Here is a 27,857-nt window from a genome sequence, read left to right on the forward strand (position 1 = left end):
GATATCGCCAAATTGGTTTCTGCGGTGGCTGTTATCACTTTGCATCGCCATCCACACTGTAAGTTCTAACCGTGCCACAGCCTCACCAACCCTATGATGTCAGTGTGTTTGAGCTATTCAATGTTTAGTGCTATCTCATCTTAGTTTTAATTTTCATTTCCCTAGTGGCTAATGACATATGTGTTTTCAGGGGTTTAATTGCCTTCTAAAATTTCTTTGTGAAGCATCTGTTGAAATCTTTTGCCCATTTTTCTAACTGAGTTGCTTATCTTACTGAGTTTTGAGAGATCTTTCTGTATTCTGCCCACAGATCCTGTAGTGGTGATTCATGACTATTTTCTCCCAATCTGTAAGCCTTTTACCAAAAAAGTTTGCTGATCTCTGATCTTGACTGTTCTGTGTGCTTAAAAAGAATATGTATTCTGTTGTTGCGTGGACCGTTCTGTGGTTGAGCACTATATAGTTCTGTAATGTTTGGTTGGAGCTATGGTTTGATGACGTTTAGTTCTTTTACATACTGATTTTCAGTTTATTTTTTTCCTGAGAGAGCCATGTTTAAGTCTCTACCTGTACTTGTGGGTAGTCTTTCTCCTTTCAATTATTTCAGTTTTATCATCATGTATTTTGAAGCTCTGTTGTTAGGTGCGCACACATTTGGAATTGTTATGTCTTGGTGAGTTGAGTGCTATGATTGTGTAATGTTCCTTTTCATTCCTCGTAATTTTCTTTCCTCTGAAGTCTACCTTACATGCTGTCAACATAACCACTCCAGCTTTCACTTGATTTATACACAGGGTATATTTCCTCCCTTCCTTTTACTTGTTAATTACTTATATCGTTATATATGTGATATGAAGTTCAGACAGTATATAGTTTTACATTTTGAAAATCTCTAAGTTTCTGATTTAGACCATGTATTTCAAGTATTTATTGATGTTTGGATCTAAGTCTATTATTTTATTATTTATTTTCTGAATGTACCATTTCTTTCCCCTTTCCTGTCTTTTTAATTACTTGAACACTTTTTAGTATTCCATTTTAGTTTATTTTCCTTTGGACTATATCCCTTAGTGTAGGTTTATTTTTAGTGGTTTCTCTACTTGGTTATTGTATACATACACTTAATCTACTTAGAATTAGCACTTTAGCACTTTAAGTGGAATGTAGAAGACTTAGCACTATCTAGGTCCCTTGGTGCTCCTCCCCAACTTTTATGTGTTAGTTGTCTTATTTATTATATCTATGCAATTTAAACCACATCAGGCAATATTATAATTTTTGCATTCCATCATAATAAATACTTTAAACAATACATGAAAAGAATATTCTTTGATACAGATATTTATCATTTCTGTTGCTTTGCTTATTTTTTTTAGTACATTTTTTATAATTTATGAACCAACAGTGATACATTATTATTAACTGAGGTCCAGAGTTTACATTTTGTGTTGTGTAGTTATGTGTGTTTGACAGAAGTCCTGCCCTAAGAATCCTCTGTGCCCTACCAAGTCCTCCCTCCCCTTCCCCACCATCCCTGGCAACCACTGACCATTTTGCTTTGTCCAGAATGCCACATAGTTTACCCCCACTGTCCTCGCCCTCAGGCAGGTTGCTTGGACAAAAGCAGGTGCACTCACAGCAGGCAGTACCGTGGGAGAGGGAGGGACTCAGCCCTACACTGGTTTATTTATAAGTGAAGAACAGTAAGATGCAATAGGAGGTCCCCCACAAAGCTTAGCAATGTTTGTGTTTTGGACAAAGGTCTTATTGCTAGAAGAACGTCCAGAACGTCTTATTGCTTAATGACCAGTAGCCAGGGATCATTTAGATACCAGCCACCAAATCAGTTTGAGACTGTAGCCGTGCCGAGCTAGCATGTTACTAGGAATGCTAAGTGGTATGGGAAGGAAGCAACCTTGGCTTTTCGAGAAGCAGATGGTTTATCACTTCTCAAGCCTTTCCAGAGTTCTACTTTTTAATCATGTCTCTATAATTCCTACATTTGGGAAAAGGAAGTTGTATCTTTTTTTTTAAATTTTTTTTTTAAATTTTTTATTTTGGTATCATTAATCTACAATTACAGAAAGAACATTATGTTTAGTAGGCTCCCCCCTTCACCAAGTCCCCCCCACATACCCCTTCACAGTCACTGTCCATCTGCATAGTAAGATGCTGTAAAATCCTCCTTGTCTTCTCTGTGTTGCGCAGCCCTCCCCATGTTCCCCACGAACTATACATGCTAATCGTAATGCCCTCTGTCTTTTTCCCTGCCCTTATCCCTCCCTTCCCACCCATTGTCCCCAGTCCCTTTCCCTTTGGTAACTATTAGTCCATTCTTGGGTTGTGTGAGTCTGCTGCTGTTTTGTTCCTTCAGTTTTCCTTTGTTCTTATGCTCCACATATGAGTGAAATCATTTGGTACTTGTCCTTCTCCGCTTGGCTTATTTCACTGAGCATAATACCCTCTAGCTCCATCCATGTTGTTGCAAATGGTAGGATCTGTTTTTTTCTTATGGTTGAGTAATATTCCATTGTGTATATGTACCACATCTTTATCCATTCATCTACTGATGGACATTTAGGTTGCTTCCATATCTTGGCTATTGTAAACAGTGCAGCGATAAACATAGGGGTGCATCTGTCTATTTTAAACTGGGCTGCTGCATTCTTAGGGTAAATTCCTAGAAGTGGAATTCCTGGGTCAAATGGTATTTCTATTTTGAGCATTCTGAGGAACCTCCATACTGCTTTCCACAATGGTTGAACTAGTTTACATTCCCACCAGCAGTGTAGGAGGGTTCCCCTTTCTCCACACCCTTGCCAACATTTGTTGTTGTTTCTCTTTTCGATGATGGCTATCCTTACTGGTGTGAGGTGATATCTCATTGTGGTTTTAATTTGCATTTCTCTGATTAGCGATGTGGAGCATCTTTTCATGTGCCTGTTGGCCATCTGGATTTCTTCTTTAGAGAACTGTTCATCTCCTCTGCCCATTTTTTAATTGGATTATTTGCTTTTTGTTTGTTGAGGCGTGTGAGCTCTTTATATACTTTGGATGTCAATCCCTTATCGGATCTGTCATTTATGAATATGTTCTCCCATACTGTAGGATACCTTTTCGTTCTATTGATGGTGTCCTTTGCTGTACAGAAGCTTTTTAGCTTGATATAGTCCCATTTGTTCATTTTTGCCTTTGTTTCCCTTGCCTGGGGAGATATGTTCATGAAGAAGTCACTCATGTTTATGTCCATGAGATTTTTGCCTATGTTTTTTTCTAAGAGTTTTATGGTTTCATGACTTACATTCAGGTCTTTGATCCATTTGGAGTTTACTTCTGTGTATGGGGTTAGACAGTGATCCAGTTTCATTCTCTTACATGTAGCTGTCCAGTTTTGCCAGCACCGTCTGTTGAAGAGACTGTCATTTCCCCATTGTATGTCCATGGCTCCTTTATCAAATATTAATTGACCATATATGTTTGGGTTAATATCTGGAGTCTCTATTCTGTTCCACTGGTCTGTGGCTGTTCTTGTGCCAGTACCAAATTGTTTTGATTACTGTGGCTTTGTAGTAGAGCTTGAAGTTGGGGAGTGAGATCCCCCCCACTTTATTCTTCCTTCTCAGGATTGCTTTGGCTATTTGGGGTCTTTGACAGTTCCATATGAATTTTTGAACTATTTGTTCCAGTTCATTGAAGAATGCTGTTGGTAATTTGATAGGGACTGCATCGAATCTGTATATTGCTTTGGGCAGGATGGCCATTTTGACAATATTAATTCTTCCTAGCCAGGAGCATGGGATGAGTTTCCATTTGTTAGTGACCACTTTAATTTCTCTTAAGAGTGTCTTGTAGTTTTCAGGGTATAGGTCTTTCACTTCCTTGTTTAGGTTTATTCCTAGGTATTTTATTCTTTTTGATGCTATTGTGAATGGAATTGTTTTCCTGATTTCTCTTTCTATTAGATCATTGTTAGGAAAGCTACAGATTTCTGTGTGTTAATTTTGTATCCTGCAACTTTGCTGAATTCCGATATTAGTTCTAGTAATTTTGCAGTGGAGTCTTCAGGGTCTTTTATATACAATATCATGTCAGCTGCAAATAGTGACAGTTTAACTTCTTTACCAATCTGGATTCCTTGTATTTCTTTGTTTTGTCTGATTGCGGTGGCTAGGACCTCCAGTACCACATTGAGTAACAGTGGGGAGAGTGGGCATCCCTGTCTTGTTTCCGATCTCAGGGGAAAATCTTTCAGCCTCTCGCTGATCAGTATGATGTTGGCTGTGGGTTTATCATATATGGCCTTTATTATGTTGAGGTACTTGCCCTCTATGCCCATTTTGTTGAGAGTTTTTGTCATGAATGGATGTTGAATTTTGTCAAATGCTTTTTCAGCATCTATGGAGATGATCATGTGGTTTTTGTCCTTTTTGTTGATGTGGGGGATGATGTTGATGGATTTTTGAATGTTGTACCATCCTTGCATCCCTGGGATGAATCCCACTTGGTCATGGTGTATGATCCTTTTGACATATTTTTGAATTTGGTTTGCTAATATTTTGTTGAGTATTTTTGCATCTACGTTCATCAGGGATATTGGTCTGTAGTTTTCTTTTTTGGTTGCCTGGTTTTGGTTTTAGGGTGATGTTGGCTGCATAGAATGAGTTTGGGAGTATTCCCTCCTCTTCTATTTTTTGGAAAACTTTAAGGAGAATGGGTGTTATGTCTTCTCTGTATGTTTGATAAAATTCCAAGGTGAATCCATCTGGCCCCGGGGGTTTTGTTCTTGGGTAGTTTTTTGATTACCAATTCAATTTAATTCTTTGTATTTCTGTGGGGTCCATCGTGATTTTTCCTTTTTCGTTTCTAATTCTGTTGATGTGTGTTGACTCTCTTTTTCTCTTAATAAGTCTGGCTAGAGGCTTATCTATTTTGTTTATTTTCTCGAAGAACCAGCTCTTGGTTTCATTGATTTTTTCTATTGTTTTATTCTTCTCAATTTTATTTATTTCTTCTCTGATCTTTATTATGTCCCTCCGTCTGCTGACCTTAGGCATCATTTGTTCTTCTTTTTCCAATTTCAGCAATTGTGACATTAGACTATTCATTTAGAATTGTTCTTCCTTCTTTAAATATGCCTGGATTGCTATCTACTTTCCTCTTAAGACTGCTTTTGCTGCGTCCCGCAGAAGTTGGGGCTTTGTGTTATTGTTGTCATTTGTTTCCATATATTGCTGGATCCCCATTTTAATTTGGTCATTGATCCATTGATTATTTAGGAGCATGTTGTTAAGCCTTCATGTGTTTGTGAGCCTTTTTGCTTTCTTTGTACAATTGATTTCTAGTTTTATACCTTTGTGGTCTGAAAAGTTGGTTGGTAGGATTTCAATCTTTTGGAATTTACTGAGGTTCTTTTTGTGACCTAGTATGTGGTCTATTCTGGAGAATGTTCCATGTGCACTTGAGAAGAATGTGTATCCTGTTGCTTTTGGATGTAGAGTTCTATAGATGTCTATTAGGCCCATCTGTTCTACTGTGTTGTTCAGTGCCTCTGTGTCCTTACTTATTTTCTGCCCGGTGGATCTATTCTTTGGGGTGAGTGGCATGTTGAAGTCTCCTAATATGAATGCATTGCAGTCTATTTCCCCCTTTAGTTCTGTTAGTATTTGTTTCACATATGCTGGTGCTCCTGTATTGGGTGTATATATATTTAGAATGGTTATTTCCTCTTGTTGGACTGAGTCCTTTATCATTATGTAATGTCCTTCCTTATCTCTTGTTACTTTCTTTGTTTTGAAGTCTATTTTGTCTGATATTAGTACTGCAACCCCTGCTTGTTTCTCTCTGTTGTTTGCCTGAAATATGTTTTTCCATCCCTTGACTTTTAGTCTGTGCATGTCTTTGGGTTTGAGGTGAGTCTCTTGTAAGCAGCATATAGGTGGGTCTTGCTTTTTTATCCATTCTATTACTCTGTGTCTTTTGATTGGTGCATTCAGTCCATTTACATTTAGGGTGATTATTGAAAGATATGTACTGATTGCCATTGCAGGCTTTAGATTTGTGGTTACCAAAGGTTCAAGGTTAGCTTGTTTAGTACCTTACTGTCTGACCTCACTCGCTTATTGAGCTGTTATAAACACAGTCTGATGATTATTTCTTTCCCTTCTTTTTCCTCCTTCTCCATTCTTCATATGTTGGGTGTTTTGTTCTGTGCTCTTTTTAGGAGTGCTCCCATCTAGAGCAGTCCCTCTAAAAAACCCTGTAGAGGTGGTTTGTGGGAGGCAAATTCCCTCAAGTTTTGCTTGTCTGGGAATTGTTTAATCCCTCCTTCATAGTTAAATGATAATCGTGCTGGATACAGTATTCTTGGTTCAAGGCCCTTCTGTTTCATTGCATTAAATATATCATGCCATTCTCTTCCTGCCTGTAAGGTTTCTGTCGAGAAGTCTGATGATAGCCTGATGGGTTTTCCTTTGTAGGTGACCTTTTTACTCTCTCTGGCTGCCTTTAATACTCTGTCCCTGTCCTTGATCTTTGCCATTTTAATTATTATGTGTCTTGGTGTTGACCTCTTTGGATCTCATCTTCGGGAGTTCTGTGTGCCTCTGTAGTTTGAGCAACTATTTCCTCCCCCAGTTTGGAGAAGTTCTCAGCAATTATTTCTTCAAAGACACTTTCTATCCCTTTTCTGTCTCTTTTTCCTATGGTACCCCTATAATGCGGATATTGTTCCTTTTGGATTGGTCACCCAGTTCTCTTAATATTGTTTCATTCCTGGAGATCCTTTTATCTCTCTCTGCATCAGCTTCTATGCCTTCCTGTTCTCTGGTTTCTATTCCATCAATGGCCTCTTGCATCTTATCCATTCTGCTTATAAATCCTTCCAGAGTTTGTTTCATTTCTGAATTCTCCCTCCAGACTTCATCCCTTAGCCTTTGCATATTTCTCTGCAGCTCTGTCAGCATGTTTATGATTTTTATTTTGAATTCTTTTTCAGGGAGACTGGTTAGGTCTGCCTCTGCATATCCTTTCTCAGGTGTAACTATCTTGGTCTGGACCAGATTTTTTTGCCTTTTCATGGTGATTGCAGTGGCTGTAGGCAGGTTGCGGGTGTGTCAGCTGAGAGAAGAAAGTCCTTCCTGCTTGCTGTATGCCTTGCCCTTCTCTACTGCCTGTGATGGCTACCTGCCCTCCTGGAGCAGCCACCGGGTTAATCTCCTAAGGTGCTGTGGGCGGGGTGTCCGTCAGCAGCGTGGAGCCCTGCGGGGAGTGACAGGCACTCCAGGTGCACTCCTCCATGTTTGCGGCGACCCTGCCGTGCAGCTGTGTGGCAACAGCGGCCTTTGGGTCTGGCCCGGGTGGTTGTACTTTGGGCTGGGATTCCGGTCGGCTCCTGGGAGCGCGTCTGCTCCCTCTGGCTCCGCTGCTGGTGCGTGCGGGGCTTTTCCGCGCAGTCTTCTACTGGGCTCTGGCTTCACTGCTGCCGGTGCGCGTGAGCTGCGCCCAGGCTGTTCGGTCGTGCTGCTGCGGGCTAGCCCTGCGGCGCACGGTTCTGCTCTCGGTTCCTTCTAGTGCTTCTGCCCCTGGTGCGCGCTCCCACTCCTGCTACTGGGCCCGTGTGTCGGGGTCCGCGCCAGTTGGAGGAACGACTGGCAGGCTGCCTAGTTCTGTGAGGGGCTTCAGAGCTGCACTGCCTCCGTTTTGGGTGCCTAAGTTTCCCTGGTACTCCCAGCTGCCAGGACAACTTCGTCCAGCTATGGGGTCCCTGTCTCTAATACTTGCAGAAAGCACTCGCTTTTCTTTTGTCTCAGGGGCGCCAGTTGCAGGGACCTGCCCACAGGTTTTGCTTTTCTGTTTCTCCAATATCCGCACCCTGTGCACCTTGTGTCTGCGCTCTGGGTGCGGGTTTGTAGAGCTGGTTGTTTAGCTGTCCTGGGCTTTCACTCCCTCCCCGTTCTGACTCCTTTCTTCCCACCGGGTTTTGGGGTGGGGGAGCATTTGGGTCCCGCCTAGCTGCGGCTTGTGTCTTACCCCCTTCGTGTGATGCTGAGTTCTCGCAGATGTAGATGTATCCTGGCTGTTGTACTGCATCCACTGGTGTCTCTTTTAAGAATAGTTGTATTTATTGTATTTTCATAAATATATATGTTTTGGGGAGGAGATTTTCTCTGAACTACTCACGCCACCATCTTCCCATGATCCTAGGAAGTTGTATCTTAATGAAAATGACTCTGAATGACCTAGCTTACCTATTTCTCAAATTCCTGTTTATAGTATAAGGCCTATAATGTGATATTATAGGATCCCTCGTATAAACAGTTGCCAATCATTGTAAGAGAGCTTAGAGACCTCGATATAAGGGGAAAATAAGATCCAAAAAATAACTTCTTAGGATATTACTTAGAATGAATAGATAGCAGATAATTACTATAGTTTTATTTTGATTTTCTTCTTCTAACATATGTAATTCTACTCTAATATAAATATTGCTTATTTCTTATGTCTCTGGAATACAAATGCATTATAAATATCATTAGTAGAGATGTTACCTTAATTCCAAGGAGGCAGGCTACATGAGGATCAGACAGCATCTTTATTATCTTCACAAAAGTGATGTCTCCCCTCGTCTGTGGGTGACCGATGCCTCACTTCCTAGAGACCCCAAATTCAGGCAACACCCTTTGTAGGATTCTTTTCTTTTTGTTATGATTCTTACTTGAACTGGCTATTTGAAAAATCTGTGACCAGGACAGTAAATGATAAGACATTCTCATGCCAATTAACATCCTCTTAATAACATTTATCTGATAACTGTAAATTATTTGTCATTCCATTCCAAACGGGAAAACAATGGTTACATAGTTATTATTAAAATATATTAGGATTGAGACAAGAATATATGAATTGGCTACAACTGTACCAATGTAGAAACTAGACAACAAACAAGAGACAAATTAATTTTTTTTAAATATACTCTTTTTTTAACTTAATGTGTTATTTTTAAGCAAGATGTTAGAAAGATTAATATTTTAAAGGTTTAACTGTAATGTCTCTTTTACTTTGTGTCCTTTCTTAACTTTTTCAGAGGTGTTGGAGAAGATATTCCACTAGAAAAAGATTTCTGAAATTAAAGTATTATTCGGTAATCCTGCAATCTAGGATAAGAATGATAACTGCAGTTACTTCTTATAAACGGTATCTTTGGGCCACAGTTACAATTCAGAGGCACTGGCATGCTTACTTAAGAAGAAAACGCGATCAACAGAGATACAAAATTCTAAAATCATCATCCCTTATTATCCAGGCTGTGTTCAGAAGATGGAAGCAACGTAAACTGCAATTGCAAATAAAAGCTGTGATAATATTACAAAGAGCTTTTAGAGAGTGGCATGTCAGAAAACAAGCTAAAGAAGAAAAGTCTGCTGTCATCATACAATCATGGTATAGAATGCACAAAGAATTACAGAAATATACGCACATTAGATCTTGTGTTGTGACCATTCAGACAAGATTTCGGTGCGTTCAAGCCCAGAAGTTATACAAAAGAAGAAAAGTGGCTCTACTGACTATCCAGAAGCACTGCAGAGCGTATCTGCAAGGGAAGACTGAGCGCACCCACTATCTCCAGAAACGGGCTGCAGCTGTCCTACTACAGAAGGCCTTCAGGGCCTGGAGAGCCCGTGATGCGCTCCGGCAGGTGAGAGCTGCTTGTGTGTTGCAGTCATATTGGAAAGCGAGACGAGACAGATTTCAGTTTCTAAACCTTAAGAAAATCACCATCAAATTGCAGGCACATGTAAGAAAACATCATCAATTGCAGAAATATAAGAAGATAAAGAAAGCCGCCCTTGTAATTCAGGTTCATTTCCGAGCTTACCTTTCAGCAGTGGAAGTTCGAGCATCTTACCAGAAAACACGTTCTGCTGTCGTTGTTCTACAGTCTGCATGTAGAGGGATGCAAGCCAGGAAAAAGTTTATGCATGCCCTCATAGCTGTTATAAAGATCCAGTCATATTATCGAGCTTATATTTCCAAAAAGAAATTTCTGAGTCTAAAAAATGCTGTGGTAAAGCTACAATCAATTGTCAAGATGAAACAAACTCGTAAACGGTATTTACGTTTAAGAGCAGCGGTGCTGTTTCTCCAGTGCTGGTACCGTTCCAGGGCAGCTGCAGCGCTGAAGAGGGAGGAATCCATGCTGGCGCAGGAATCCTGTACCAAATCGCAGGCTTTTGCTAGAGGACACCTGGTTAGAGAGATGAGGCTGCAGAGAAAAGCTGCTGTGTCCCTGCAGTCTCACTTCAGAATGAGGAAGATACGGCAGCACTACCTGCATGTTTATAGGGCGACTGTTGTCATTCAGAATCACTATCGTGCATGCAAAGTGCAAGCCTGTCAGAGGAAGGACTTGCACGTCCAAAGGGCAGTTACTTGTTTACAGGCAGCTTACAGAGGTTATAAGGTACGCCGGCTAATCAAACAACAATCTATAGCTGCTCTTAAAATTCAAACTGCTTTTAGAGCCCATAGAGAAAGGAAGGAATATCAGTTTGTGCTTCAGTCCACTATTAAGATTCAGAGATGGTACAGGGCATACAAGACTGTTCATGATATAAGAGTACACTTTTTAAAGACAAGAAGAGCTGTGATTTCTCTCCAGTCTGCTTATCGTGGCTGGAAGGTTCGGAAGCAGATCAGAAGGGAACATCAAGCCGCAGTGAAAATTCAGTCTGCTTTTAGGATGGCCAAGGCCCAGAGTCAGTTTAGACTATTAAAATCATCAGTATTAGTCATCCAGCAACATCTGAGAGGACGGAGGGCAGGAGTAAAGCATCGTGAGGAGTCTGCTGAACTCCGCTGTGTGGTGATGGCGCTGCAGCATACATGGACCGGAAAGCCAGGGAGGGTACAGATCCAGAAGCAGCACCAGTGTGCTGTCATCATACAGTCATATTATCGGATGTATGTGCAGCAGAAGAAGTGGAAAAGCATGAGAAGAGCTGCTCATCTGATTCAGACATATTACAGGGCTTACAGTATTGGAAGGAAACAGCACCTTTTGTATTTGAAAACCAAAGCAGCCGCAGTAGTTTTACAGTCAGCTTACCGAAGTATGAGAGTGAGAAAAAAGATGAAAGAGGGCACCAAAGCAGCAGTCACCATCCAGTCTGCACACAGGGCTCACAAAGTCAAGAAGAGGAACACAACCTACAGAGCTGCAGCTCTCACAATTCAGAGGTGGTATCGACGTATTAAGATTGCAAACCAGCAGCGCAAGGACTACCTTGATTTAAGGGAGACAGTGATTAAAATCCAAGCTGTTTATAGAGGTATTAGAGTAAGAAGACATATTCAGCGTATGCACACAGCAGCTACTTGTATTAAAGCCATGTTTAAAATGCATCAGTCAAAAAGAAGATACCACCAAATGATAACAGCAGCTGTCGTAATTCAGGTAATAATCATCAAGGCAAAACTCAGCATGCAAAGTACTTGGCAATTTTGAAAGGTATTAATACTCTTCTGGTAAGCTTTAGAGAAACAAAAGTTAGACTGTCACAGCTACACTCATTCAGTCACACTACAGATGACATGGCTACACTTATTCAGTCACACTGCAGACGACACGGCTACACTCATTCAGTCACTACAGACAATACATGCGGCAAGCACATATAAAGCTAAAGGAGGTAACAAGGACAGTACAGCAACAGTACTGGGCAGTGAAGGGAAGAAATGTACAATTTCAAAGGTATGTCTACGTAAGGCACTCTGTAATATGCATGCAGGCTGTTTTTAGTGGGATGAAAACCAGAAGACATTTGAAAGTTATGCATTTAGTCATAACTCTTCTTCAGAGGCAATTTAGAACTCCAGTGATGAGAGAAGATTTCTGTCTCTCAGGAAGACTGCTGTTTGGGTTTAGAGAAAATATCGTGTGAATGCTTGTGCAAAGCGTCACTACGATTCCGATGGTTACAAAAGGCAGCCATTAAAATCCAGTCATCATTCAGAAGATGAATGGTAAGGAAAAAGATGCCTGCTGCTGGCATCCAGGCTGCTTTCAGAATGCACAGAACATACATTACATTTCAGACTTGGGAAAAGACCTCCATTCTAGTTCAGAACATCACCGAACATGCAGAGGTGCAAAATTGCAGAGAGACAGTTATGTCAGGTAAGGGCTTCCTGCTTTGGTCATTCAGGCTGCATGTAAGGGAATGAAAGTAAGACAGCTTCTAAGAGAAAAACACAGAGCTGCTGTCATACTACAAAGCACAAGTAGAATGTGTAGGCACTATTTTTTCTACCAAAAGTTTCAGTGGGCTACAGAAGTAATACAAGAAAAATACACAGCAAAGAAAAAAAAAGCTTTTCAACACAGTGCACTCAAAGCTGCACCCTGTATTCAGGCAGGTTTTCAGGACATCACAAGGAAACAGATTCAGGAGCAGCATCAGGCTGCCACTGTCGTAAAGGAGGCATTATCTACACTTTAGAGCAGCAGTAGTTTTTGTTCAAAGAAGATACAGAGCACAGACTGCATGCACAGCCAGGCAATCACTTGTAAACAGCCTCCTTAGGAGGTTTCCAGGTACATAGGGCAGCCAACACGTGCCCCTGGAAGCCTCACTCATTCAGTCATCCTACTATCAATACACAGGGCCAGAGTTGATTACCAAGCAGAGATAACGGCAGTTGTTATACAGAATCCTTATAGGTCATATGTCAGAGTCAAAATGGAAAGAAAAATGATTTTAGCAGCCCAGAAATCTGTAGGAGCTATTCAGGCAGCTTTTAGCGGTGTGAAAGTTAGAAAATGAAAACTTATCTGTGGGGAAGATGGCAGCCATTGCTGCTGGTCCTCCACTGGGACTCAGCAAGAAGATGTCCAAGGCTCAGCATATATGATCCATGAGTGGTATAAAGCCTCTCTAGCTGTCTTTCCATAGTAAGGAAGCAGTGTCATTCTAAGAGGCTGCAGTTCAGAAGGCTTTCTGTGAAACGATCGCAGGTCGGGAACGCAGAAGCATGCTGCCCTATGAGTTCAGCCCTCCTTCAGGTGGCTGTGCATCCAGGAAGCTTTGTCCAGCAGAAAACTGCACTTGACTTCACAGCAGTATTTCAGGGTGCAGCAAATGGGAGAACTGCTCTTATTGTGCAGAAAAGCAGCAGTGCTTCCACAAAACCACAGAGATTTTTTGTCTGCAGAACACTGAAGAGAAGTTTATTTACAAATTAGGAACAGTGTTCCCATTACTCAAGCTACAATGAAAGGGTTTACACAGAAACAGAAAGTTCAGAAAAATATAGTACCATAAAAGTCTGGGTATTTATATGTTTAAAAATAAAGCTTTCATTCTTTGGCCAATATTTGTTACAATTTATAATGAACATAAGCAAGTCTTAAAGAATAATAGTTTGTGACCATCTTAATTTATCTTCCAAATGGAGCATTTTTAAGTGGGAAAAGGCTGAACTATTACTGGTGCCCAAGACAGCACAGACCTGGGATTGTTCTGGACACGTCCACCTTATGCTCGATGCATCTCCATAGCTGTTCATTAGAGCACTCCCAGAAGAATTTTGAGAATGTAGTTAATGGGAGTTCCCTACTGCATAAAATTATTTTTTTAAGTGGAAAATTTAAGCTACGGTAAAGTGATACTTGGCATAATTTAGGCCAGAGGGGATTGCTTTATTCCTCTAGTCTGTCAAAGAGGTACTTACACTAGATAGATGTGCATCCCATATTCAGAGTGTGTAGCATGTTTGGTTTCCAAAGAACTTCATGCTATTTTGTTTATTGCATTCTCCCAAAGTGTGAGGGCTGAAGAGTATTATTCTCTTTGGAAGTGTATAGGAACTAAGGAAGGTTAAATAACTTGCTGATGTTGAACACAGAGAGGCACTTCAGATATTTCTAATCCACCTGCAATTCTCTGGGCTTTAAACCTAGGTGTGATCTGTTGGTATCTTGCTGGGTTGTTATTAAGTTTAGAAATAATGTTTTCATTTAACTAATGTAGAGTGCTGGCAAAGTGCTAAATGCCACAGGGGGTAATAAGAATAGACAGTAAGATATACATAGTAGCTGTCCCCAAGAATTCAATTGAACAGAGAAGAGTTATTATAATGCAAAATGAGAACACAGAGAATGCTGGGAACATGGAGAAGAGAAACTGAGGCTAGTCCTGTGGTCAGAGAAAGCTTCCCAAAGCAACTGGCACTTAAATGTTGAGATGTTAAGCTGAAGGATGAATTGGAAATAGCCAAGTAAAATGTACTGAATGAATATTACAGTTGTAGGAGGTAATGTGGAGTTCAAACACTAGAGAGAAAGGAAGTGTGATAGGAGACTAGATTAGCCATAGAGGGAGTGAGATTGTGGATAGCTTTGTAGGGCATAGAAAAACGTTTAGTCTTTATTCTCCAGAGTAAAAGAAGTGGTAGAAGAATTTAAGCAGGGGAAGACCAGAATAATATTTTTATTTTAAAAAAATCACTCTGGCAGGAATGTGGGAGATGAACTGGAGGTGGAGCAAGACCGAGAGCAGGGAGACCAGCTAGGAGGCTCTGGGCCGTGGGTCAGGTGAAAGATCACCACAGTTTAGTTGGAGTCCGATGGGGCAATGGGATTGCGAGGGTTAATCTGTGCGGAAGGATAGAATCGGCATTACACAGAACCTAGAAAAGGAACCAAGCCTTGTTTATGGCCAAGTACTGTGGCCACATGGGGAACCAAGGGTGGAGCAGGCTCACAGGCTGATGGTGTCTGGTTTGGGCATGTGATGCTAAAGCACCTGGGATGTCCCAGGTGAGACCCAGTAGGTGGTTGGCCATGTGTCTGGAGTTCGGAGAGTGGAGGGGACTTTAGAATTCAACTTCTACATTATTGGCATGTGTGTGGTAGACGAAGTCATGGGAGCAATGAGAAAAGACCTAGGAAAAATGTATAAAATGGGTAAAAGATGAGGGCCTGCGACTCAGACCTTGAAGAATGTCAGAATTTAAGGAAGTTGAGAGAAGTCAGTACATGGCCTTAAGCGGAAACAAAGAAAACTGAAAGATTATAGTATGAAGAAACCAAGGGTTGAGGAAGAAAGAGAGGAGTGCTCTGATTCCAAATGCTGCAAGGAAGTTAAGGGTGGAGAAGTGGTAATTGGGTGTGTTAGTTATGTTATATTCAACTGAAATGATAGAAAAGCCAAAATAATCTTATGAAAATCCAACTTTTTTTATATAGTTAAATTATAAAACTACATTTGACAAATCCAGTTTTTAGTTTATACCAGTGGTCCCAAACTTTAATGCACATTGAAATCTTTAAAATTACAGTTGCCTGGCTCCCACTATGAATACCAATATGGCATTCATAATGGTTTGGTTACATGAAAACTATATGTAATATATTCTGAGTGACTTAAGGACATCACAAGAATAATTTTGACCATACGTGTAATTCTTGCCTGTCCACTGAATTTGGAGGTGTAGCTGTAGTATTTGTTAAAGGTATTGTTGAATCAAGTAGAATGAGTTCAAATCTTAAGTCTGTCTCTCACCAGCCATGTAGTAAGCCTCTTCTTTCTCAACGCCAGTGTTTGTAAAGTAGAAATCTTCATCTCACAAGATATTTGTACAGATTAAATGAATACCACTGCCAGTTATTACTCAGGCCTTGATGTCCTGGTCTCACAATTAGAGATAATAATAGTACTGCCAACCTGTATTATTTAAAGACTTACAGTGCTCGGCATTAATAAGTTATAGCTGTCACTTAAACTTCTAGTTAGCTACAAAATTGCCAAAACTGAAAAATCTGATGGTGCTGTGATAGGTGGTTGCTCTTAGGATTCTGCTCCAGGCTGGACACAAACCCAGGGTGGATGAATGTGGGGTGGGTGGGTGGCAGGTAGGAAGGATGCCTGTTTCTTCCCCAGAAGTAGAGTAGTCAGTGTGTTCATTTTCTTACTGTTCTTCCAAACACACTGAGGTAAGGACAAGCACATATCTGGCTTTCCAGACATCGTGCATATCTTACAGTCTTAAAATATTTCTTAGGGTTATATTAGGCTTAGCTGCCAGCCAGCCCCAGAGTATGTGTAACAAAGCCCATATTAGATGTTCCCTATGTTGGCACCACTGTTCTCAGATGGCCAGTGTATGTCAGGAATGAATGAGTCTAATAGAAGAGTCATCGTATGACCACATTTCTGCAATTCATTTTGTCTGCTTAACCTTATATTAACTGTCTTTAGTACTAGTTCTTCCAATTTACAAAAAAAAATCTCATTGCATATTTGTCATATTTATGTTTGATAGGCTGTATGGAGGAGATATAAAGCCAAGAAACATTTATGTAAAGTGGAAGCTGCTTGCAAGATTCAAGCCTGGTATAGGTGTCGGAAAGCGCGGAAAGCTTATCTGGCTGTACTGAAGGCCGTTACACTCATGCAGAGCCGCTTTTTTGCCAGACTGGACAGAGCACGGTAGTATGCCACAGCCACGGGTCTTTGCATGCAACAATACTGCCTGTTAATTTTTCTTTTAAATATTTGCAATACTTAATTTATGTGGTTCGTTTTGGTGCTTTGAAACAAGCTATATCTCTAAGAGTATCTTATTTTTGCAGATAGAGTTTTGATATAATTCAGTAAAAAATAATTTAGTTAAACTTGATTCATTCAGGTTCATAGGGATGAAAGCAAGGACGTGTGGGAAGTGAATGAAATAATCTGGTAAATCTTCCTTATTAGTGCACTGGTCCATATTGTTTGTTGATTTAGCTACTGGCAAAATTTGTTTTCTTACTCATTTTTCCTTTTTTTACTTCGTATTATTCCCCATATTCTTTATCCTTAAAGATGAAGACCTAATTTCCAACTTGTCTGTGTTAATTCTGTTTCCCTTTTCCTAGATCATTTCTTCTGAACAAAGTTTCAGAAGCTCTTACCAGATTATGTATATTATTTTTTATTTCATAGTATAAGAATTTTTGTTCATGTCCCATAATTGAGTAATTGTTTTATAAGCAATAGTGCATTAGAGTTAAAAGAATTCCTTGATCAATTCCATGGGTAGAATCAGGGCTTAATATAAAGTTGCTACTCTCAGTGATGAAGGACCAATATTTCTTGCCCACTGGGATATTGCCAGTTGTAAAACTTGTTTTTCATTGTGTTAATGTCTGTGTTTGTGTGAGTGTGTAAAATTCTGATTGTTAGAACTAAGTATAGTTCTGTATCAAAACGCTGAATTTTTCTCATTGACACACAGCCTCATTTTCGTAGAACTGTGACAATAGAAGTTAATCTTTCTACCTTTTCCACATTACCAAGAGCCGAAGAGCCTGTCTATTTTCAGTGTTCACGATTCCACTATGTTGATGCCTAAAGTTTAATCTCTAGCCTTCACATTTAAACTTTTTCTCCAGTGCTGTTTACAGAATATTTCTTTTTATATATTTTGATGATGCTTCTTTCCTTTCAAACAAGGATCCATTTCTCTCATTTGATTGATGCTGCTCTAACCTCTCAAATTCTCTTTTTGACCACCTTCTGCTAAGGACTCACCTGCAATATGGAGTAAGGTTTTATATTCTACCATTATTTCTACACCCCCTTTATCTGCTCTTGTCTAGATCTGGGTGATCGTACTTTCTTTTGATCTTGTTTAGAATTCTCTTGTCATTCTAGAACTTCATATTTCTTGCCCAGTGGAATATTGTCAATTTTAAAACTTGTTTTTCATTGTGTTAATGTTTGTTTGTGTGCGTGTGTATGTGTATAATTCTGATTGCTAAAACAAAGTATGAATTACACTTTTCTACTTTCTTTTATTCTCTCATTGCCTTTCTTATTCAAGTATTTTAGGAAAGGAGGCAATAAATACTTACTACATAGGTTAAAGTAACTTGAAATTCCTTTCCAATAACTGCTTTTCAGATTTTTGAACATGAGAGCATCAACAATTATCATTCAGAGAAAATGGAGAGCTATACTTTGTGGAAGAAGAGCTCGTGAGCACTTTTTAATGATAAAAGTAGGTGTAAAAAAAACACAGCATATCTGCAAAGAACTACTTTATAAAACACTAAGAAAAAAGAATGTTCAAGACCTAACTATACATTTAAGTTTAAATGCGTTATTGTAGTCAACTAAAAATTACATTCACTCATAAAAATACTTTTTGTGTTTTCACTTATATATTTGTTATAAAATATTCTCAAACCAAAAGTTGAAGTAACTTAAGGATAAATAATTTATTTGGAGAAAGTCCAAATGTAGCTTATTTTGTCAGTGTAAATCGAATACTTAGTAATGTATTCTTTAAGCCACAGTTGGTGATCTATTTAAAATATTTAACATCAAAGTTTTAGAATAGCTACAGTAACTATGGTTTTTATTAAATCAAAATTAACATTTGCTTGTAAATTTTGATATTCTTGTACTAGTCACTGTGAGTATATAGCCACTATTATTATTACACTCACCACCATATATTTACTGATTTGATCCTCATAATAACCCTGGGAGGTAGTTATTAGCATAGCCATTTTACAAAGGAAGAGACTGAGGTCTCCAGAGAGAAAGTAACTTGCAAGGTCATCAGCTAGCAGGTGGGGAACTGTATTGTAAAGCAGACCCTTTCCCATTTCACTTCATAGACTGATTTATGTGTCATACAGTTCAGGTGTCAGGATGTTATGTGGCCAAGGAATCTAAGGTGTTCGTAGGTCGCTCTGCTTCTAGAAGCAACAGCTTCCCTCTTAACTGTTTAAATGCCCTTCTGTTCTCTACACTGTAGCATTTTTAGTAAATGTATTTCTCCTGAGATGGTAGGAGTCCTCCCCCTCACAATGAAGAGTATCAAGAGGATGAGAGGGAGAGAGCAACATGTATCAGTTGACCCTGGCTTGCACCATCATAAAAGCTTCACTTCCAGCTATAGATCTAGCTATATCACCTTTTCTATCTATGAAGTATGACATTCTAAAGCTGAAAATGTAAAATAAAATCATAATTATGCTGTCTCATTTTACTTCCAGAAAGTTAAGAACCTCCAATAGGTTGAAATTGTATTTCTGTCTGTGAATTTCACTTGTAAAAATTTCCTTATAGAGACATCGAGCTGCCTGTTTGATCCAAGCACATTTTAGAGGCTATAAAGGGAGGCAGGTCTATCTTCAGCAGAAGTCTGCAGCTTTGACCATACAGCGATACATACAAGCCAGGAGGGCTGCGAAGCATGAAAGAATAAAATACTCTGAACTGAAAAAATCTACGGTTGTTTTACAAGCACTGGTGCGTGGTTGGTTAGTGAGAAAAAGAGTAAGTATTTTTAAATAAACATCTCATGAAATGGAAGTATTTGCTCTTAAGTTGTATTAAGAACTTTTAGATTTGGAGAATAATTTCAGAACTCATTAGCCATTGAATTCATTCAGCTTCTACGGAACTGATTGCTGTAGATTTTTGTTCTATGAGCCTATTTCCCATAAACACTCACTAAAAAGGCAAAATACATCTCTTGTATAATAAATTTTAACAGAGGAACTGCAGCAAATATGAAAGAGGCTTTTGCAGCCACCCAGCAACTCTGAGGTGTAGTCACTGTTCCTGGGCAGCCTCCATGTCGCCAGCAGAGAGCTCTTTGTAAGCGGTTCATGATGTCCTGGGCAGCAAATGTGTGAAGCACTGGTAAAGACAGAATAAAGCAGCTTGAAGTTAGAAGAGAAATCTTCTGTATTTGTTCACTAAATGTAAATTGGAAGCCTAAAGACCAAAGGATGCTGTAGAGAACTTATGCTGCATGGACTTTGTGCTGGCCTAATACTGGAGAAAAATTCAGATCATTCTGTGCAATTTAACTCTACGACCTCCCAGAGTTCGGCTCAGAATATGTAACCACTTTTCAGCTTAATGTTAATGTATGTCTCTCTGAATTAGTATATTCAAATCCTAGTACCCAAAGTTGGGTAGTCCATGTAACTTAAAGGCTACTATTCTTTAGTAAAGGACCCAAAATATAGTTTTGCTTTCTGTACCCTGCATTATGGACTACAACTGGAAATAATGTACAGTAAATGATTATAATCTCTCTGAGTTACAATATAAATAATTTTAATAATTAAAAATGTATTTATTACTACTAATTTATATAACTTGGTATTGAGGATATACAAAAATAATTGACTGAATTCCTTAAAGAGTCAAATATTTGGTTACTAATATTTTTTTCTCCTTTAGATTGTGGAGCAGAGAACCAGAATTAGGCTTTTGCACTTCACAGCAGCTGCGTTCTATCACCTGTCTGCTCTGAGAATTCAAAGGGCGTATAAACGTCACACGGCTGTAAAGAGTGCTAATAAGCAGATTAATGCAGTCATCTGTATTCAGGTTAGCTTTTCCTTTGCAGTAATAATATAATATAGTTTTTGTCATAAATTTTTGATATTTAACAAATGATTTCAATTTACCTTATGCTAAAGTCATATAATACTCAGCCTTTTGCCATGTAACTTCTAGGATGGTCTGATGGATTAGAAATGGGTTGATGTTTTATGGCACAGCAATAAGGCTGTGAATTCTCTGAATTGTACTCATTTGCACTCCCAATGGTATATCTAAAGGTCCCTTTTTCTCTACATTTTTACCAACACATGGCATCAGAAGACTCTGAGTTTTGCCAGTTTGATGAGTGGCAAATTATATCTCATTTTTGTTTTGTGTGTCCTTTGCTAACAATTCAAAAAAAATGTCATATATGTTAGTTATTAAAATTCTTATCTGTGTATTGTATGCTTTCTTAATGTGTGTTTCCTTTTTTAAATATACTCTGTCCATTTTTCTGTCATATGTTCTTTTTTCTAATGATTTATAGATGTTCTTTATTCTGGATAAGAATCCTGTTTCTATATGTTAGCATATATTTACATATAAAATATTGAAAAACATACTATTCAGCCATAAGAAAGAAACAAATCCTACCATTTGCAACAACATGGATGGAGCTAGAGGGTATTATGGGTATTATGCTCAGTGAAATAAGTCAGGCAGAGAATGAAAAATACCAAATGATTTCCCTCATTTGTGGAGTATAACAACGAAGCAAAACTGAAGGAACAAAATTGCAGCAGATTCACAGACCCCAAGAAGGGACCAGTGGTTACCAAAGGGGAGGGGTGGGGGAGGGAGGGAGAAGGGGATTGTGGGGTATCATGATTAGTGCACATGGTGTGTATGGGGTCACAGGGAAGACAATGTAGCACAGAGAAGACAAACAAGGACTCTGGCATCTTAGTACACTGATGGGCAGTGATTGCAATGGGGTATGGGGAGGACTTGATAATAAGGGTGAATGTAGTAACCACATTGTTTTTCTTATGAAACCTCCATAAGAGTGTACATCAGTGATACCTTAGTAAAAAGAAAAAAGAAAAACAATTTGCAGAATGAAACTTGATAGAAATTGTGAAATTAAGGTGGTGGTGTACAGGGTTAAATTCCACACATACACACTCCACGTGGACTGGAAGGATTTGCCTCATGTAGAAGGGAGAAGTAATGCTACTGGGGAGAGTTGAAAGATATTTTAGCATAATATGCTACTTATTTCATTTATGTATGTATGATATACATGTATGCATTTTTGAAAATCCAAAGTAAAAAAAAAATTATGTTTTATACAGAGATGGTTTCGAGCAAGACTGCAGCAAAAGAGGTTTATTCAGAAATATCATAGCATCATAAAAATTCATCATGAAGTTAAAGAATGTATGAACCAGCAAAATAAGGCTGCATCAGTAATACAGAAAGCAGTACGACACTTTCTCCTCTGTAAGAAACAGGAAAAAATTAATAATGGGGTCACTAAAATTCAGGTAATTGAAAATATTCTGATTTTTAATTAAGACTAGTTTGCAGTTCACCTATGTGATAGCTAACATTTTAAAAACATAGTCACATACATTTTAAAAAGCTGAGATTAGCCCACAGAATAACTCATAAATACTATATCATTGCTAAGCCCTCTATTTTCAGATTCCCTAGAGGAAGTTTACGATTGTGAGATGAAGGCATTTTGAATAGATTTAGACATCTTTGGTCTGTAAATGATCCTTCAGTTTATATACAGGAATATTATACATATTTCTTCTTAGATGAATTGATTTTGCTATTTATTAGAACCTGGATTGAGGTTTTAGTTGTAATTTATCTGATCACATCATATAAATTTACTGAAAATATTTTGTGGAATTAGATGTAGATATAAGTTCAAAACATCATGGATTATAATCTTAAAATTACTATGTTTTATCTCTAAGGCATTATGGAGAGGATATTTTTGGAGGAAGAGAAGTGACTGTACAAAAATTAAAGCTATACGACTAAGTCTTCAACTTGTTAATAGGGATATTCGAGAAGAAGATAAGCTGTACCAAAGAACCGCTCTTGCGCTCCACTGTCTTTTGACTTACAAGCACCTTTCTGCTATTCTTCAGGCTTTAAAGCACCTGGGTTAGTTAGTCTGTTTTAACAGTATTTTGTATAAAGTTAGAAATGCATTTTTACCTTTGAGTGTACAAATAATGTTATCATAGAATTTTAGCTAAAATTTTATCTTGCTGCTCTGAATCTATCTGTTGTTCTCTTTCCCTTTCAGAGGTAGTCAGTAGATTGTCTCCACTTTGTTGTGAGAACATGGCCCAGAGTGAAGCTATTTCTAAGATATTTATTTTGATCCGAAGTTGTAATCGTAGTGTCCCTTGTATGGAAATCATCAGCTATGCTGTACAAGTCTTGCTTAATGTTGCTAAGGTATTTTTTCATTTTAATAAGGAAATTTTCATTGGTTGAGGAATCTGACCCAGAAAATCTTTATGCTTGCTCATCACTAGAATTTAGGTCTTTAAGTAAAATTCATTAATGTGCAAGAGTCTAAGGGTGAAACTATGTTTAATCTGTTAACATAGCTATACATAGAAACACTAATGTTTTATAGTTTTTCTTTTGCCATTTTAATAACAAAGATTACTAACATTGGGTACTTACTGTGTGCTAGTGTTTTTTTATGCATCATTTAATTGAGCCCTTACAATAATCCTCTAAGATAGTTCATATTATCCCTACTTTACAGAGCAGTAATAACCCATAGAGACGTCAAGTTCCTTGCCTAAGAACTTGAGAAGGCAGTAAGTGGTAGAGCTGCCTGGATGCATTTCTGCCCGTGCCTCAGGGTGCTGTTCTCACGCACTGCACTGCATCACAGCCAGATGGCCTCTTACAGTCACATCTCCAGACGTGACAGAGATGTTGTTCCACCCAAGTCACCCCATAATACTCTGTTAGAATTTCAGTCTTTTGGCTTTGGATTGGTAACTGATATCTGCCTTAACTATGATGCATGCAGTTAAAGGTATTGAAATGATAGGGGTATCTTCCCCTACAACCTCTTAGTCACAACTTAGAGCCCTTTGTACTTTTCTTACTGAGAAATAGTGTTCAAGAACTCAGACTCTGGTGCCAGATGCCTGGATCCAAGCTCTGCAGCTCACTATTGTTGCTTAGCCTCCCTGTGCCTCACTTTACCAACAAAATGGGTGTAGTAATAGTATCTAGCTCACGATGTCAGTGTAAGGATTAAACCAGTCAATTTACATAATTTGTTTGACACATAGAAGTTACAAATAAATGTTAACTGTTAATATTGTTTTGTCCTTATTTGTATCTTAGCATCATTAACATTATTTGTTACTATGCAAATTTCCTCATATGAACTAAGGATATAGCTAGGTAACTGAGGCATGAAAAATATATCTAGACTTGTTAGTATCAAGTTTATTTTATTTTAAAGCAAGCTCACCTTCCTGTCAAGCATGTAACGGGGGTAATGAACAAATCTTGCCTTTACATTGATTTTACCCTATGATTAACTATCACAGGTAAATTACCTTTTCCCTGAGAGGTTCTCACTAAATTGACCTTAGCTTTAAGCTTGTTTTTATTTACTTTTGCCTGGTCAGAGATTTTAGATTTTATGCATTTTTTGTGGAACTTTGAAGTATGTTGGGAAGAAAAAATTTAAAATGCAGATATGCATATAACTTGGCCCCAGAAATGATAGTAATATAAAAATGTCATTTCATGAAAGCGTTTGCACTTTCTGCAGATGGTCCAAAAGTTTGACTCTAAGCTTTCTTTTCCATTAGGATGTTTCTGAGAGTATAAGTGTTTATTGTAACTTCTAATTTCATTCTGTTTTCTTCAAGTATGAGAAAACTACCTCAGCAGTTTATGATGTAGAAAATTGTGTAGATACATTATTGGATCTTGTGCAAATGTACCGAGAAAAACCTGGTGACAAAATTGCAGACAAGGGCAGAAGCATTTTCACAAAAACATGTTGTTTGTTAGCTGTTTTACTGAAGGCAACAAACCGAGCGTCTGTAAGTATTCATCAGTTTCCTTTCTCTGAGGCTGTTGTACAGGCTTTTGGCTCTAAGACGTCTGTATTTTTCCTTCATTAATTATCACAAGTAGGATTTTGTATGTTTTCAAACCTGCTTTTTTGTGCCAGTGTATGAGTTATGTCTTATGTATTAAAGAAACTGAAATCCAAAATTGAACTCATTTCAACCATATGAGTAACCACGGCGCATTTACATAAGGGAGGTAACATGTTATCCCAGTGAGGTAGAAAAGAAGATGGATATGACTCCTCATCCTGCTATTGTAACCATCTGTAGAACTTCAGCTCTTTGGTGATGAGACTCTGAGTCATTCTCTCTAGTCACAGTCAACCTGGGGTGACCACAGGCTGTGATAGGGCTGTGGCCTTTATCCTGAGGACAGTGAGGATATTCCAATTTAAGTTTTACCATCATTCTGGCTGCTGACTGAATAATAGATTTGGGAGAGCATGTGTGGATTTGGAAGACTTCTAAGAAAGGCCAGTGTAGATGCATAGAGGTATTATAATCAATGTTGACCTGGAGTTATACCAGGCAAAGACAAGTGGGTAACGGCAAACTCGGTGGAGGAAAAATCCACAAGACTTGGTAACTGGATATTTTAGTATATCACTTAAATTCACCTTTTTATTCAGTATGGAGTTGAGTGTACAATTTTTTAGTATTTGCCTTCTTTAATTCTGTCTTATAAGTTAGTTTATAATTTAAACCCATATAGCTGGTGAACTTGGAGCACTTGGTTTATGATTGTTAAAAGCTCATAAGTTTACTGCATACCTTTTATTCAGTTGGTTTGCTAGCATATGAGAGATACAACCTTTAATTCTTATTGGTCTTAATAAATGTAAACTTTTGTTTTTAGGTTGTTCAAAGTAGGCCTAAAGTTGTTGACCGTATTTACAGTATTTATAAACTTATAGCTCGTAACTACAAAATGAATACTGCAAGACTGCTTTACAAACAAAGGACAGATTCTTCTATGAGCGTTCCCTCTATTCCAGAAACTCCTGTGAGAACCAAAAGAGTTTCACGGTAAGCGGTAAATGTTCTCTGGTTTCCTGTCGCTGTTCATTCATTCATTCCGCAAACCCTCATCAAGTACCTACTATAAGCAAGAGACTGTGCTTCTCAATGGAGAAACACCAAAGAACAAGGATGGAATCCTTGGTGAATCCACAGGAGAGGATCTCAGTACATAATGAAGTAAGAACATTGTAGCTTTAGGTATTTAGTAGTTACTTAAATTCTTTGTATCAAATAGTTAAGGCTAATAATTAGCTTTTTACAAACTGCCAAAATCAATTTTTTTTCTGTGTGTAGAACAATTACACTGTTTGAGAGCTGCCAACAATCCCTCCCGTCTGAAATGTCCCCCTCCAGCTCTTCCAGAGTCATCCCGGTACTTGGAAGTCTCCTCATAGAGAAGTTCTTTCTGAGGCCTTGTGTTAGTTTCCTATAACTGCTGGGAGAAATGGCCACAGGCTCGGTGGCCTTGAAGAATAATAGTACCTTATTCTCTCACAGTTAGAGTCAGTGAGACCAGAGGCTAAGAGTCACCATGTCAGCAGGGCCTCACCCCAGGGCTCTAGGGCGGAATCCTCGGCTGGAGGTGTCCCTGTTGCTGTGTGACTCCACTCTCCTCCGCCATCATCGTGTGGCCTCTTCCCTCGTCTGTATCTCTTGTACAGACACATTGGATATGTGGCCAGTCCAGATAATACAGAATGCTCCGATCTCAAGTTCCTTTAGTTAAGTATGTCTGCAAAGACCCCTTTTCCAAATAAGGTCACATTCACAGGTTCTGGGAATGAGGATGTGGATGTGTCTTTTGCAGGGGGCGTTCAGCCTACAACAGACCTGTAGAGGCAATAGTGGCTAATCTAGTTTAAGACATTAAGTTTAGAAGTTTAGAAAAAAATGGTGTCTTGTTACATGGTTAACCAAAACGGAATGTCTACCACTATGAAGGCGTATGGAGCTGCATCCTACATGCAAGGTGAGGAACTGTGGTTACTGGACAGCAGGGAGCTACATAGCTCAAGGGCATGACAGCAAACCCATGAATACGTAGTAAAGGCTACGATGGCTGCTGGATGGAGAATAACTGAAAGGACCTGCTGAAAGAGCGCTGGAAATTGTCTCGGATATACTTATGAGAAGTAAAAGCAAGAGTTGAGGAAAGGATAGGTTGGGGGAGCGTGGGAAGGGGTGTTGAATAGTGGGTTTTATTTTAGAGAAGGCTGAGATGCCTGTGACAGAAATAAGAGGGAAATACAAACAAGCCATTAGAAAATCAGGGCTGTGCTTCTGAAGAGAAGAGTCTGTCTAGAGACGTAAACTATGGAATCACCAGATTTGGGGATCATAGCCCTCAAAGACATGGAAATGAATGCCCTTACTTCAAGAGAGACAATACATAGAAAACAAAGCCCCAAACTGAATCTCAAGATAACCCCAATTTCCCCAGAAGTCAATCAGAGAAAGAGCTAGCTAAAAAAGAAACGCTGATCAGATAGATAAGAAGTTAGTTATCGCCAACTGCGCAGTGCTACTGAGATGTGAGGTGGAGGTGAAATACGTCTGTTGGCTTTGGTGAGATGGCGGCGGCGATGTGGCAACATACGGATTATTGAGGACTGGAAAACCAGTGGAACACCATGGAAACAATTCACGGTTTATGAGAGCCAAGAAAAGAGGCGTTGACTGCCTTGAACGATGCTAGAGAAACAACCCATGATGCTTAATCTGGGTGCAAGGGAAGAACCAAGTATGTCCTGACTTATGCATGCTGTGTGTTAGGGTCTCCAAATGGCTGATGCAGAGAAGTTCTCTATAGAAAAGTTCTGTTTAATAAGTGCAGATGGAATATGAAGCTATCACTATTCTGTAGCCCCTAATGAAATAAGAGCCCTGCTCTAGGTCAGGATCATACATAGCTGATAAAAGCATCAGATGAATTGAATTTATGTGGATGACAATAATCTAATCTACTGACAAATCTAGGTATCACAGAAAGATAAAGCCAGCAAGCATTGTGTATCTCCTGGTGCACAAGACCATGTAAATTGGATTCTTGTCAAAAAGCAAACCTGAGTCATGTGCTACTGTTAAGAATGGCCCACAGACCATGCCAGGCTACAAACTATTCTGGCTCCAGTTGATAAAGACTCAGGAGTTTAAAGTCAGTATTTGGAAACTTACATAGTAATTACCTTGCTATTACATAGCTTTTAAAGTCAGGTTTCTTGAGAGATAATTTACATAACAGTAAAATTCACCTTTATAATATTTGATAAATTTTTGTATGACAAAAATTAGTCTTATATTGTAGAAAACTCTAGCAACACTTCTTAGTAAATATAAATTAGAATTATGATACTGATTTAAG

At 38.8% G+C, this 27,857-nt stretch overlaps 1 protein-coding gene and 1 pseudogene across 3 annotated transcripts in view; both read left to right on the forward strand.

Moving 5' to 3' along the window:
* Nucleotides 1–27,857, forward strand: part of ASPM (assembly factor for spindle microtubules) — a 64,152-nt gene that overhangs the window by 33,347 nt on the left and 2,948 nt on the right. The window contains exons 18-27 of one of the 3 annotated variants that reach the window (XM_037004711.2): nucleotides 9,083–11,452; nucleotides 16,321–16,487; nucleotides 17,943–18,039; nucleotides 19,119–19,328; nucleotides 20,247–20,396; nucleotides 21,689–21,880; nucleotides 22,325–22,517; nucleotides 22,663–22,817; nucleotides 24,269–24,445; nucleotides 25,332–25,501. In XM_037004711.2, coding sequence (XP_036860606.2) covers nucleotides 9,083–11,452; nucleotides 16,321–16,487; nucleotides 17,943–18,039; nucleotides 19,119–19,328; nucleotides 20,247–20,396; nucleotides 21,689–21,880; nucleotides 22,325–22,517; nucleotides 22,663–22,817; nucleotides 24,269–24,445; nucleotides 25,332–25,501 — 3,881 coding nt within the window. Of the gene's footprint in view, nucleotides 1–9,082; nucleotides 11,453–16,320; nucleotides 16,488–17,942; nucleotides 18,040–19,118; nucleotides 19,329–20,246; nucleotides 20,397–21,688; nucleotides 21,881–22,324; nucleotides 22,518–22,662; nucleotides 22,818–24,268; nucleotides 24,446–25,331; nucleotides 25,502–27,857 lie in introns of those variants that run through there. The other 2 variants (XM_073217225.1, XM_073217226.1) reach the window with 2 other exon arrangements.
* LOC118969833 (abnormal spindle-like microcephaly-associated protein homolog) lies at nucleotides 11,464–13,266 on the forward strand (annotated as a pseudogene).

The sequence above is a fragment of the Manis javanica genome, chromosome 11 (genome assembly GCF_040802235.1).
Source record: "Manis javanica isolate MJ-LG chromosome 11, MJ_LKY, whole genome shotgun sequence".
NCBI lineage: Eukaryota > Metazoa > Chordata > Mammalia > Pholidota > Manidae > Manis > Manis javanica.